At 45.1% G+C, this 12,427-nt stretch overlaps 1 protein-coding gene across 4 annotated transcripts in view; it reads right to left on the bottom strand.

Annotated features, from left to right (window-relative positions):
• ARHGAP40 (Rho GTPase activating protein 40) overlaps positions 1-12,427 on the bottom strand; it is a 46,218-nt gene that overhangs the window by 17,564 nt on the left and 16,227 nt on the right. For 3 of the 4 annotated variants that reach the window (XM_065691580.1, XM_065691577.1, XM_065691579.1), the window contains exon 2: positions 4,618-4,820. In XM_065691580.1, the coding sequence (XP_065547652.1) occupies positions 4,618-4,798 (181 nt within the window). In that variant the 5' untranslated portion in view covers positions 4,799-4,820. Of the gene's footprint in view, positions 1-4,617; positions 4,821-6,069; positions 6,091-12,427 lie in introns of those variants that run through there. The other variant, XM_065691578.1, reaches the window with a different exon arrangement.

The raw sequence follows: 12,427 nt of genomic DNA, 5'->3' as shown, positions 1-12,427 counted from the left end.
ACAGGAACTGAACTCGGGGTGGGGGGGGGCAGTCCACGGGATACAGCAGGAGAGCCAGATACACTTGCTTAAATCTGCCTTTACAAAGGGTATCTCTGGATGCAGGCAACAGCACTCAGCACACTCAGAACGAACAGCAGTGACTCCCTGGAGCATCCCTGCTTTATTGACAGCTTTGGGAATGGACAAAAAAAGATCTATGAGAAGTCACAACATCTACACATTTGGCTGTAGGACTCTTCCCAGTTACTTGGCTATTTTACTGTGTATTTATCTACATACAGGCCTGTGCTTCAACTGGTTTAATTTTTCTACTTTTTTTTTTTTTAATATCCAGACACTGCTCTGGTAGATTCACAATACATTTGCGTAACTGTTTGCCTGCACCATTCTCTATGGACTGGTGGACTGGTACCAGTACAGTCATCCAACAAAAGTAAAAATTATATTCTTACTCTGTGCATTTGCTTTATGTCGGTGTCTATTCAAAACATCCCTAAAATTAAAGAGCATTTCAGCTCCAGAATGAGGTGTGAGAAGCCTGGAGACAGTACAGCAGCATCACTCAAATGAGCTCAATTTCACTTCGTACTTAATACAACTTCAATACATATCATGATGCACTTCAAACACAGAAGACAATCTTTTCCTTATGGGCTGCACCCTCTGTGCAGCTGAGAAAATGCCCTGAGAAAGGCAGCTACTTGAAATCCAAGAATAAAAGAAGCAATTTAGCAGGCTTTTTATCAACTTTGATACGGTGAACACCACGAAGCCTTTAGCTTTCCAGTTCTATTTCCCTCATTCATTCACTGTAGACAGCTCCAACACAGCTCTAGCAAAGGTTATACTGCTAAAAAGTAAAATCACAACTGGACTGAAACAGAGCTGTTCATTCCCACTTTGTCTTTCCTACGCAAACTGGTATTACAGTATCACGGCTGCTTAGGCAAAGTTTTATTATTGCTGCACCTAAATAAAAAAGCCATTTAGTCTCTTCTTAGAATCTTACAATGGTTTGAGTTGGAATGGACCTTAAAGCTCATCCAGGTCCAAGCTGCCTCAGAGGGGAGACTGAGCTGAGCTCTTAGGCAGAAGCTCTTCCCTGTGAGGGTGCTGAGGCGCTGGCACAGGGTGCCCAGAGAAGCTGTGGCTGCCCCATCCCTGGCAGTGCTCAAGGCCAGGTTGGACACAGGGGCTTGGAGCAAGCTGCTCCAGTGGAAGGGGTCCCTGTCCGTGGCAGGGGTTGGAGCTGAAGGAGCTTTAAGGTCCTGTCCAACCCAAACCAGGCTGGGATGCTACGATCCCCCTGGAACTGCTTGCTTGATTACAGTTGCTCACACACCATGGTCCTGTGCCTGACTCCTCACAGCAATCTGTGCTGCACCTGTGGTTTCAGCAGCACAGCATGCAAAAAAATTTTGGTTTATTTTGTCTTTGGAACCAAAGGAAGTGAAGTGTATTGCCTGCAAATTTTGAAAATACCCAATTCCAGTCATAACAGGAAACTAATCTAATACACAATGCTAAACAGCGGGCCCCAAATCGGGTATTGTGTGATCCTACTGCTCCATCTGATGCCAAAGCACCAGATTTTAATTCATCTCTTTAATATTTTTTGGCCCAGACATGTTTGCCAGTTACACAAAAGGAAAGGTGTAAAATAGGTTATTTATGGGGAGAAGAGGGAAATTGGAGAGAAAGAGGTCAGAACCGGGAGGTTCACAGAAGCTGAGCTGCAGGTTTAGGCCTGGAGAGCTGCTAAGGTTTGCCTTGGGCTTCCCAGACAAGCAGCATTTCAGGTGGCCACAACCAGGAATAAATTTGCAAAATTAAAGAACTCCAGTTCCAGAAACTTACTTGAAATGTAAGCTGGCCAAAACCAGCATTGGTAATAAAGGGGTTTATTTCCAAAAGGCTAAAAGGGCAGCTTCAGTATCCTACAATTTCAGACTAAACATGAAACACAACTTCCTATACAGTGCTGGAAGGTAGAGAAGGATCACTCTTTGCTGGCACTTCCCAGTGGCACTACTACACAGAGTGCATACTTCACCAGCTGCTGTACTGCCGGACCCCAGAGAGAGCTGGATGAACGGCAAGGAAAGGACACAGCTGTTCTGCTCCAGGGAAAAGCTCCCTTCTGCTCCCTTCAGCTGATGGTGAGGCCACAAGTGTCAGCAGCTCCTTTCAGCTGACCCAGTCCTGCAGTTACACACTGGGCTCCAGCTCACACCAGGTCACAAGAAGCTTCCATTATGCCCCCTCTTCCACCGGGCTCTCCAAGCAGGTCAGCATCTCTGCAATGCCTTATCCACAAGCAACCTCCACGCCGCCCCTGCACTTGGGTTAGGATCAGCTCTGTGTCAGCCATGAAGCTGTCTGCACCTGCCCAAGCACAATTTCTAGGGCTTTATGCAAAGAACAACGGTGCCTTTGGCTCCAAGGAGCCCCACAGCCCCTGCCTGGCACTGCCACCTCACAGGGCTCCGACCCTAAACAGCAGAGACAAGACAGGCACCAGTCATGCTCCGCGCCACTAACGCTGCCAGCACAATGTTCATTTGACTGTGCTCCCTTGCAGAAGGCGCCAGGAGCCAAGCTGCACATCTCCTGCCCTAGCCTGCTGGGAAGGCTTCACACCTTTGGGCACTATTTCAAGTCTGTCTGGTTTCAGTGGCCAATTAAGCAGTCAGCTCTTGCCTGCTAGTTTAATATACAGCATTAGCATTAAAAGACACTTTTCCTTGTGCCCTTGCTTACACAGAGGAATCATATCGCCTCTAGCATATCAGTCTTTTGGATATGCCAGAAAGTTATTAATCTCATAGCATCGCCTCTTTTCCAGAGTCTTCTTACAGGCACATTCCTGGCATTTTTGCATCTCTTCTAGTTCTCAAAACCAAATTTACATCCTTTACACAGGCACACTAACAGCAGACCTTAACGTTTACTGTGTCTCACCTACTATGGCTGACACAAATGGTGATCTCCCCAGAGCCCCCTCTATGCACCTAGGAGAGCTATTTACCCTTCTCAAGCACAGCAACACATGGGACTTTCACTGAAACATGTTCGCATTACACCCATGGTTCCTTCTCAAGATTAGCAGTGTCACGTTGGATGGGGCTTGGAGCAACCTGCTGTAGTGGAAGATGTCCCTGTGTCGTGGTTTAAACACAACCACAAACCTCGTTCGCTCATTTCCCCCACTTCTTGCCCTCCCCCTGGAGGGACGGAGAGGGGAATCGAAAAGAATGCAACTCCCATGGGTTGAGATAAGAGCAGTTTAGTAACTAAGGTATAACACAAACCACTGCTACCACCAATAATAATAATGATAAAGGAAATAACAAGGGAAGAGAATACAACACCTCAACACCAGCCGACCAATAACTCGCCCCACTCCCCCCAGCCGAGCACCGACCGATACCTCAATCCAACCCTGCAGTCCCAGCCCTTCCAGGTAGCTCCCTGTTACATCCTGGGCATGACGTGCTGTGGTATGGAATACCCCTTTGGTCAGTTTGGGTCAGGTGTCCTGTCTCTGCTTCCTCCCGGCCTCCCCTCCTCCCTGGCAGAGCATGAGGCTCAGAAAGACCTTGGCCAGACCAAACATTTGAGCAGCAACTGAAAACATTGGCGTTATCAGCACTGTTCCCAGGCCAAAAAATCAAAACACAGCGCTGCACTAGCTACTAAGGAGAAAAATGACTGCTGCTGCTGAACCCAGGACACCCTGCCTTTAGCAGAGGTTGAAACTGGATGATCTTATAGTCCTTTTCAAGCATGATCAGGCCAGCACAACAGATGTAGGCTGCACAGGCTGCAAACCCAACCATTCCAGAGCATGTAGATCCAACTAAACCATATTATCCAAAACTGACCAGGGAAATGTGTGATCTCAATCTGTTTATCACTGCTTATCATCCCTCCATCCCCAGCATGCTGTACCTTCCATGTCAAAAAGCAATTGATTCAGTTATTCCAAACTACTGAATAACATCACCACTAGAGACAGCCCATTAGACACACCTCGTGTAGATGAAGCAGTCCTCAAATGAAAGGGGAGAGGGGGGAAGGAGGCATATAAGAAAAACCTTGTGTGGATGGACTCAAGTCATTTTGGGTGTTTATTATGGCCTCTTGAAGAGTAAATTAGAGTGAGAAATGTCTGCCTTCTACAAAAGCAACTCTCAGAAAAGCCACTATGATGAAGTCTTAGAACCACATGCACAAACAAGCCTTCCAAACCACCACCAGCTATCACAGGGTGTTTACCACCGCACAGCCACCTGCACAGGGAGCAAGAGGCTCATGCTGGAAAAAGCCTGGACTCTTGAACGTATTCCTGACTGCCCTTTAGAGTCAGCTTTGTTTCAGAAGCTGAAGCCAGGCCAGGCCAGCACTTTGCTTGAGCAGGGCATTAGCCACCACCCAAATAAAAAGATAGACATATCTGATTTGACTGGTAATATTCGAGCCATATGCAGCATGCTTCTAAATCATTCAGGCGCATAAGCAAATTTTGTGTTCAGAAAGTTCACCTTCCAACCCAAACCATTCTATGATTCTATGACCTTCCTCCCCTCACTCCCTACCTTTTCGGCAACTTACCTTCTCGTGCTTTGACATCTGCAAGGCTGCATTCCTCTTGCTCCGCTTCAGCACTCTGTTTAATGTTCTCTACTTCCAGCCAAAAACTGTCCATTGACAAGTTGTCCGAAGACTGTACCCTGGGATTCGTGCCCTTTGACACTGGGGATGCCAAAAGACTATCCGGAGGAAACTGGCTCATTTTGCAAAGGCAATTTCTGGTACTGAGACAGGAAGAGATAAAGAGAGACATTAAGACAGGCACAGCTACAGGTTGGGCAGAGAAGAGATTCAGAGCAGTCCTGTGCAGAAGGACTTTGGGGTGCTGGTCGATGAGAAAATGAACATGAGCCAGCTTCAGTGTGCGCTCACAGCCCAGAAACCAACCGTATCCTGGGCTGCATCAAAAGGAGCGTGACCAGCAGGTCGAAGGAGGTGATCCTGCCCCTCTACTCTGCTCTGTGAGACCTCACCTGGAGATTGTGTGCAGTTCTGGTGTCCTCGACATAAAAAGGACATGGAACTGTTGGAACAAGTCCAGAGGAGGCCACGAGGATGATCAGGGACTGGAGCACCTCCTGTATGGAGACGGGCTGAGAACATTGGGGCTGTTCAGCCTGGAGAAGAGAAGGCTGTGTGGGGACCTCATAGCAGCCTTCCAGTGTCTCAAGGGGGCCTATAGGGATACTGGGGAGGGACTCTTCATTAGGGACTATAGTGATAAGACAAGGGGTAACAGGTTAAAATTTAAACAGGGGAAGCTTAGATTGGATATAAGGAGGAAGCTCTTTACTGTAAGGGTTCTTTACTGGAATGGGTTGCCCAAGGAAGTTGTGAATGCTCCATCCCTGGTGGTGTTCAAGGCCAGGTTGGACAGAGCCTGGTTTAGTGTGAGGTGTCCCTGCCCATGGCAGGGGGGTTGGAACCAGATGATCTTCAGGTCCTTTCCAACCCTAACTATTCTATGATTCTAGGTACTCACATATGGCATTCACAATACAGCAGCCTTCATTGATTAATGACTGCAATGAAAGCCAAACAGAGTTAAGTGCTAGATTTCCTTCGGTTAGCATTTTGCAATAACAGACAAAGTTGGGATCAAATCCCTAGAGAATGGGAAAAACTGCTGTCAAAACGTGAAAGGATGCAGCATCAACATGGGTCTTCCAATGATGTCATTGCAGCGACCTTCAAGACAACAACTCCAACTCCAACATTTGCCTCAAAGATTTCCCTGTAAACTTGCACAGATACCCTCAACATCCAGAGTAAACCAAGATGCTTCAAGCTTGGTGAACTCATGCTCTAGTTTTCTAGCACACACAGCAAGCGACAACTCCCAGACACAGTGGAGCAGCACAACACCCTCTCCTGCATTACAGATCATTCAAAAAAGTTGGATGTTTGAGGCCCTCTTTTCCTGCCCACACCAGTTTTTCAGCTGTGAAACCCCAACAGACAGAATTTTCTTACCACTCTGCTGATTAATTCATGGGCAGCCAATGTCCCAGACTGGTCTCATTCAGCTTTCACCCTCTCTGCAGGAAGTTGCGAGGTTGTCATCAGTTCATAAAATAATACCTCTCCTAAAATGAATTTTAATTTTCTTCAAAGGGCTCCGAGCCATTTAAACCCAGCTCAATCTGGTGAAATAGCTTTTTCAAAGACTTTTAAAAAAGCAAAAATTGGAAACTACAACAAAACACCTACAAAATGCAATTTAGCTCCTACCTTTGGAAGGGCTTAGAAAGTTAGAGATGGCAAAGCATGTGCAAAATTTTATCTCCTTCCATTGCAGAAAGCCATAATTAGCTGTTCTGGCACTAACTTGCTTGTTATAAGAAACATTTCACAGAATCCCAGCCTGGTTTGTGTTGAAGGGACCTTAAAACTCATCCAGATCCAACCCCTGCCACGGGCAGGGACCCCTTCCACTGGAGCAGCTTGCTCCAAGCCCGTGTCCAACCTGGCCTTTAGCACTGCCAGGGATGGGGCAGCCACAGCTTCTCTGGGCACCCTGTGCCAGTGCTTCAGCACCCTCACAGGGAAGAGCTTCTGCCTAAGAGCTCATCTCAGTCTCCCCTCAGGCAGGTTCAAGCCATTCCCCTTGGCCTGTCCCTACAGGCCCTTGTCCAAAGCCCCTCTCCAGGTTTCCTGCAGCCCGTTTAGGCACTGGAAGTTGCTTTGAGGTCTTCTCTGGAGCCTTTGCTTCTCAAGGTGATGCAGCCCAGCATCACCTTTTCATATGCTTATGTAGGCCAGCATATGGTTGGCTTTCTGGACTGCAAGCATACACTGCCGACTCATTTCAACTCATAAAGGACTAAATTAGAAGATCTAACAACTAACAGACATGTTGTAGGACATTCTGCACTTGTGTTTACACATGTGCATGCATACTATGCTCATACCCTCTTCCGACATGCACACAGGCAGCCCTTCCCTTCTAAAGGTCAGAAGCAATAAGCATCATTCCAGGAACATCTGGAGCCAGCCACATCTTTGAGAACAAGAATAAGGAGGGTTTGTTTGTTTGTTTTAGAGGAACACAAAAATGAAAGATTGAAAAGAGCTATTACACCACTCAGTCCACCTCTGATAAGGGCAGAGGCAATCTGCTTTCTCAGCAGCCTTCCGCACTTTTCCCACCACCCCACTTTCCTATTCCTGGATATCCAAATAACAGGCCTTCAGGTGAGATGCCACTTTATAGCCTGGCTGAGAACTCACGTAGTCAATCTAAATCTGGATTTTTTTTCCTACAGGCAGAGTTTATGTCCATCTCCCTCAGTTCTACTATAGTTACCATCTCAAATCATTGTTTATCCTTTCAACCTTTTATTTTTATCTTTACCCAGTAGGAGTTAAAAATTTAGATCACATTCCTCACATTAACTCTTCATCTTTAGTACCCCTCCCCATTTTCTCACATTTGCTTTAAACAAAGCTACCTCGCTAGCATCAAAAAGACATTTAATACCTGGCCATGACATCTCACTAGAATTCTGTTACACAATAGTCAACAAAAATCATCACTTGCAACATGAAATGAACTAGGAAGAGGATTTTATATTATCTTGAGGGATTTGGCTTTGGCCGTATCAGTGCCAGAAACACTGGAGCCAAACTTGCGCTAAAGAACAGTCTCACAGCACACAACATTACACAGGCTAAGGAACCATCTTACAGGCTCTCTTAATTGCCCTACTGAAGGTACACGACTACTCTTCTTGCCCTAAATTACTGCCCTATACTACTGGGGATCTAGGTCCTGACCAAAGCAGCTCTGACATGTACCTTTCCTCCATGTTCAGCTTGGTTGAAAGCTGGCTCATCTAACACAGCTTACTGAAATCTCCCTGGCTTCACACCAAAACAGAACGTAGGTTTGCAGATCCAGCAGAACCTACCCTAGACCTGAGCAGCACAGGTCTGCAGCAAGCCTGTGTCACACACAGCTATGACAGTCCCTTCCCCACACCTGCCACATGCCTGCCTGGAAAAATAACCCTAAATGTTAAGCCAACATAAACAGAGTCTTTAGGTATTTCAAAAAGAGAACTCTTGACTTTGATGTTCTGTGAGACTTACCCAGATACCAGGTTCCGAATGCAAGTTTTAGTCCAGGAGATACTACAACCAAGTGGAGTAATACTTATTTTAGGCATTAGGGCATATTCCTGATGCACATTTGAGAAAGATCACAACATCCTTACAGTCCTGGCTTCAGACCATAGACCTGCAAACAGCTTGTTTTGATCTACCAGCACCTTCAGTCTGCATCAAGACTGAGAGTACTGCTGCAAGGACATAGTTGTGCCAGACAACAGTGAACTGCTGTACCCCATCCCACTCTGACTCATGCCTCCATACCACCCATAGGTATTTTGCTTCCTTTCACAGCTCAAAATACAGATGATCTAGTAGTGCTTGCACCAAAAAGCTCCACCACAGTCACACTATATGCCTACACTAGCAGAGCCATATTTGAACAGCCAAAAGCCATCCCAGCTTTTTTTTTTCCCCAACAACCCCCAGATACTGATGCTCTGAACTCTGTTTCAATAAGGTGCAGGATGCTAATGTCACACAGCAGCTCAACACTAAGCTAGCACTGTTTTTCCTGCTTCACTGGACACCACCAAAGCAGAGTCAGGCCTTTACATTTAGAAAATTATATATTTTCTGGTCTAAATGTTCTTTTCTCTTGAACACGGTGCTTTAGAAATTCAACTACCCAGGTGGAAGGCTAATTTTAGATAAAGTGCACCTGAAAGATTGTTCTTCCTCATTGCATTCCCAAGTCACCAGAGGGCAATCTGTGACGTACAAACATATCAACAGTTTAGATTGAAAGTGTAGATTGTTGGCTTAAAATGTTAATTGCTCAGTTGCAGCTGGGCAAAAAGTAGGTGGAGTTGCAGCTGGGCAAAAAGTAGGTGGAATAATCAAGTTCACTCAGTTGCACTGTCACCACAACAGAAAGCTGAAGATTATAAAGTTTTAAAAATTAACCCAACAAAAAGCAAACTGGCAGAAAAATCTGGTCAAGGACAATCATAAAGATTACTCTGTGGAAAGAGTGACCACCCTACTGCAATAGTGCAACCTTCTCCTCTTTTTTAAGAGCAGAGCCAGTTTTAATGGGGCTCGAGATCCATTCCAGCTGACTTACCTAACACCTTCAGCCTAACCCTGACTTAACAGGATTAACAGAGTTGCAAGAAATGAGACTGTCATGGACCTTACACAGTTCATTTCCTTGCTGTTGCTTCTATAAATCCCCTTCATCCAGAGTGCTGGTAGCCCTGGACATCCTGCACAATGCCGACTTAAAGCGATGGTAGCTCACCAATCCTGGGCTAGAATCTAGTCTCAGGGTAGTTTTTGATCTGTTCCTAGATACTGTCAACACGTGGCAAATATAATGCAAACACTCATGCAACTCTCAGCCCTCTTGAGTATCCAAATAAAATAAACACTGTTGCTATGCATCTGTTTGTTCCAAGCTTGAATCATTCCCACCGGAGAGCTTCTGAAAGGATCTGGAGCTGCCTCAACTACTTCACTGCTTGCTCGACATCCTTCCCTCATTAAAATACCTCTCTAGCAGATGAATAAATAAAGAGGTTCCTTCTCAAGCATTTAAAACAGAACATGAGGCAACAAGTGTAAGCCAAGAAAATGGAATTCCTGGAAGAGAGTTTCCAGAACTAAGACGAGAAGGAGGCAACAAGAGCAGAAGAATTAAGTTACACAAGACAGCCTCAGCCCTTCCACACAAGCACCTAGACTTTTTAAAGACATTTCCAGTGATCTAGAGCAAGCACAGAGGGACACATCAAACACAGAAACAGATGGAGTGAGTTCTCAACCTCATGAGCAAGTTAGGAGAAGCACACAAAGTCACAGCACCACAGCAGCCCAGACCAGTCCCATGAGACACGAGCTCTTTTGAACCAAAAGTGGGACATCATTCTATCAACTGATTGCAGTATTTTGAACAGATAAAGACACAGAGTCAAAGAACAAAAACCACGTCAGCATCTCCCCATCTTTAAATGTTCTTCAAGGTCAAAAATAACTGTTGGGTACAAAAGCACAAGATTAAAACAAACAAACAAGAAAAGCCCATGCAAGGAAACAGCCCCTCTTCACATTGCTTCCAAGTTCCTACCCTAAGCAAGCAGTTGAAAACCTAGTGAAGAACTGTGTAGTTCACACTGAAAAGAAAGACTCACCTGAAGATCAGAACACCACAGTTCATAACATCACAGGTTATATTGCTTAAAATCATGTAGTCGGATAAAGGCATCAGAAACAACAGAGAGGAGTATTTGAATAAGTGGATAAAATCCTGAAGCAGTAAGTCACATGTCTAGAGCTGTATCTACATACAATATATATATTTCTTGCTTACTGTAAGTATTGGAAGCTTAAGCCTCAGTCTTTCAAAGCTGTCAATACTAATATAAGAACAGGTCCCTGTATAGAATAATTTAATCTGTTTATTATCAAAATCTTGCATGTAATATGCAGAATCAGCTATTTCATTCATACACACAGAATTACATAAACCACTATTCCCAACACAGATGGCAAATTTATCCAGGAGAGGCCTTGTGGACAAATGCTCCATAACTTTTCTCCCAGAGGTCTGAAGAAAGCTCTGCTGCAAATCTTTAAAGCCTGGCTTTGCTGTCCTCAGTTCTGTACATAAACACTACCAGTTCCTCCCTTCTCCCTAGAGCAAGAAGTGAAAAAGCACAACTGAAGTGTACTCCAAGGAGAAAATGAAAAGCACATGGCTGGTTCAAATTCCTTGGACCAGACCGTAAAAGCAGTGACAGACTGATTCTCAAATTACTGTGGCAGCAATGAACAGTAACCTACACCATACACTCTTACCATAAACCATAGCAGCTAAAGAGCCAGAATTAAAGTGATCGTAGAAACACGCTGCCCCTGCTGACATACTTCTTTGCCTATTTCTAATCATAGGGAACCTGGTCATACATCCAGCAGTTTCACAGAACATCCCCTGTAAGAAGTCACAGGACCTTTAGCCCAGGCTATTTTCAATGGCACTGCTGCTAACCACCAGTCCTGTTTGAACTAAAGCATTTTATCAAGGAATTGGCACCCATAGGACAGCACACTTGAAGGTCTGTCTATAGCACCAGCAAGAATAGCTAAGATGTCACTTCTACAGCTTGCTAATAAGATTACAGCTTGTTTTCAGTAACACAGCAATCAGTTCATCAAGATCTTCATTATGCAAGCAGCTCTGGGAGCAGCGTCACTTCAGGTTGTTTTGAAGAAGCCTGTTCTGCAAGTGATAAAGGACGTGCCAGCCAGCTCTGCATGTGTGGAGTCCTTCACTCCAGCCTCCCACACTCCACAAGATGCTCCTGTCCTGGCATCCCTAGTGCCATCAGAAAGACAGAACAGGGATCCTTCACCCAGTGCTATGTGGAGTGAAAGATACTTGTGTGTAACTCCCTGCTCTACCTTAACACCTCCCTCACTTTCTGCACTGGATGCAAACTCCAGATATCACCTCCACCACAGCACTGGAATTCCTTAATAAAACTTAAGTTATAACTTGCTTGACAGTAAGGGTTTCTATTGAAGTATTTAGGGGCAAAGAAACTCCATCTCAACATCTGCATCTCAGGCCTTCATCTGGAATAGATTGCTTCCACTTAGTCTAGAAAGGGCCTAAACAAGCAAGTTGCCTGTAATTACCGATCTGCCTAGAGGTGTCTCTACCAAAACTCAGAGCAGAACAAACACCAAATTGATAAATCCATGTAGATACAGCCAAATTAAAAATGTTCAAAGCCATGTTTAATTTAGTCTATTAGCCGGGTGTCTGCCCCATCACAATAGGGTTTGTTTTGGCCTCAGAAGACGTAAGCTATGCTCTCTGTACGTGTTTTTTTGTTTCACTGCAAGGTCACTGCCAATGAGCCCGTTGTTCACTTTCCCTGTGTTAGCATGGAAAGCCAAACAGGAAAAGGTTTTTCATGGACACAGAAATCCAGCTGTGAGAAATGGATAGCCATCCAAAGCAAAGCTTTAGTAGTGCTTCAATCTTTTATGCAATTGTGAATTGATAAGCCTGATCTTTGGCATGATTAGGTGAAAGTCATTAATGAACAGGTGGCATTTCCATCCCTATTTCCATCCTCACACACTCCACAGAATCCATGCTCATCTAAACACAAAAGCAACTATATTCAGCCAGCAGTAACAAGGTACTGCTCTGCCTTCCAGCTTGCACCTATCAGAACAGCATCAGATGCCAAACCCCACAGACCGTGGAATC

This window comes from Lathamus discolor, chromosome 11 (genome assembly GCF_037157495.1).
Source record: "Lathamus discolor isolate bLatDis1 chromosome 11, bLatDis1.hap1, whole genome shotgun sequence".
NCBI classification, from domain to species: Eukaryota; Metazoa; Chordata; class Aves; order Psittaciformes; family Psittacidae; genus Lathamus; species Lathamus discolor.
This window is presented reverse-complemented; position numbering and strand designations above follow the sequence as displayed.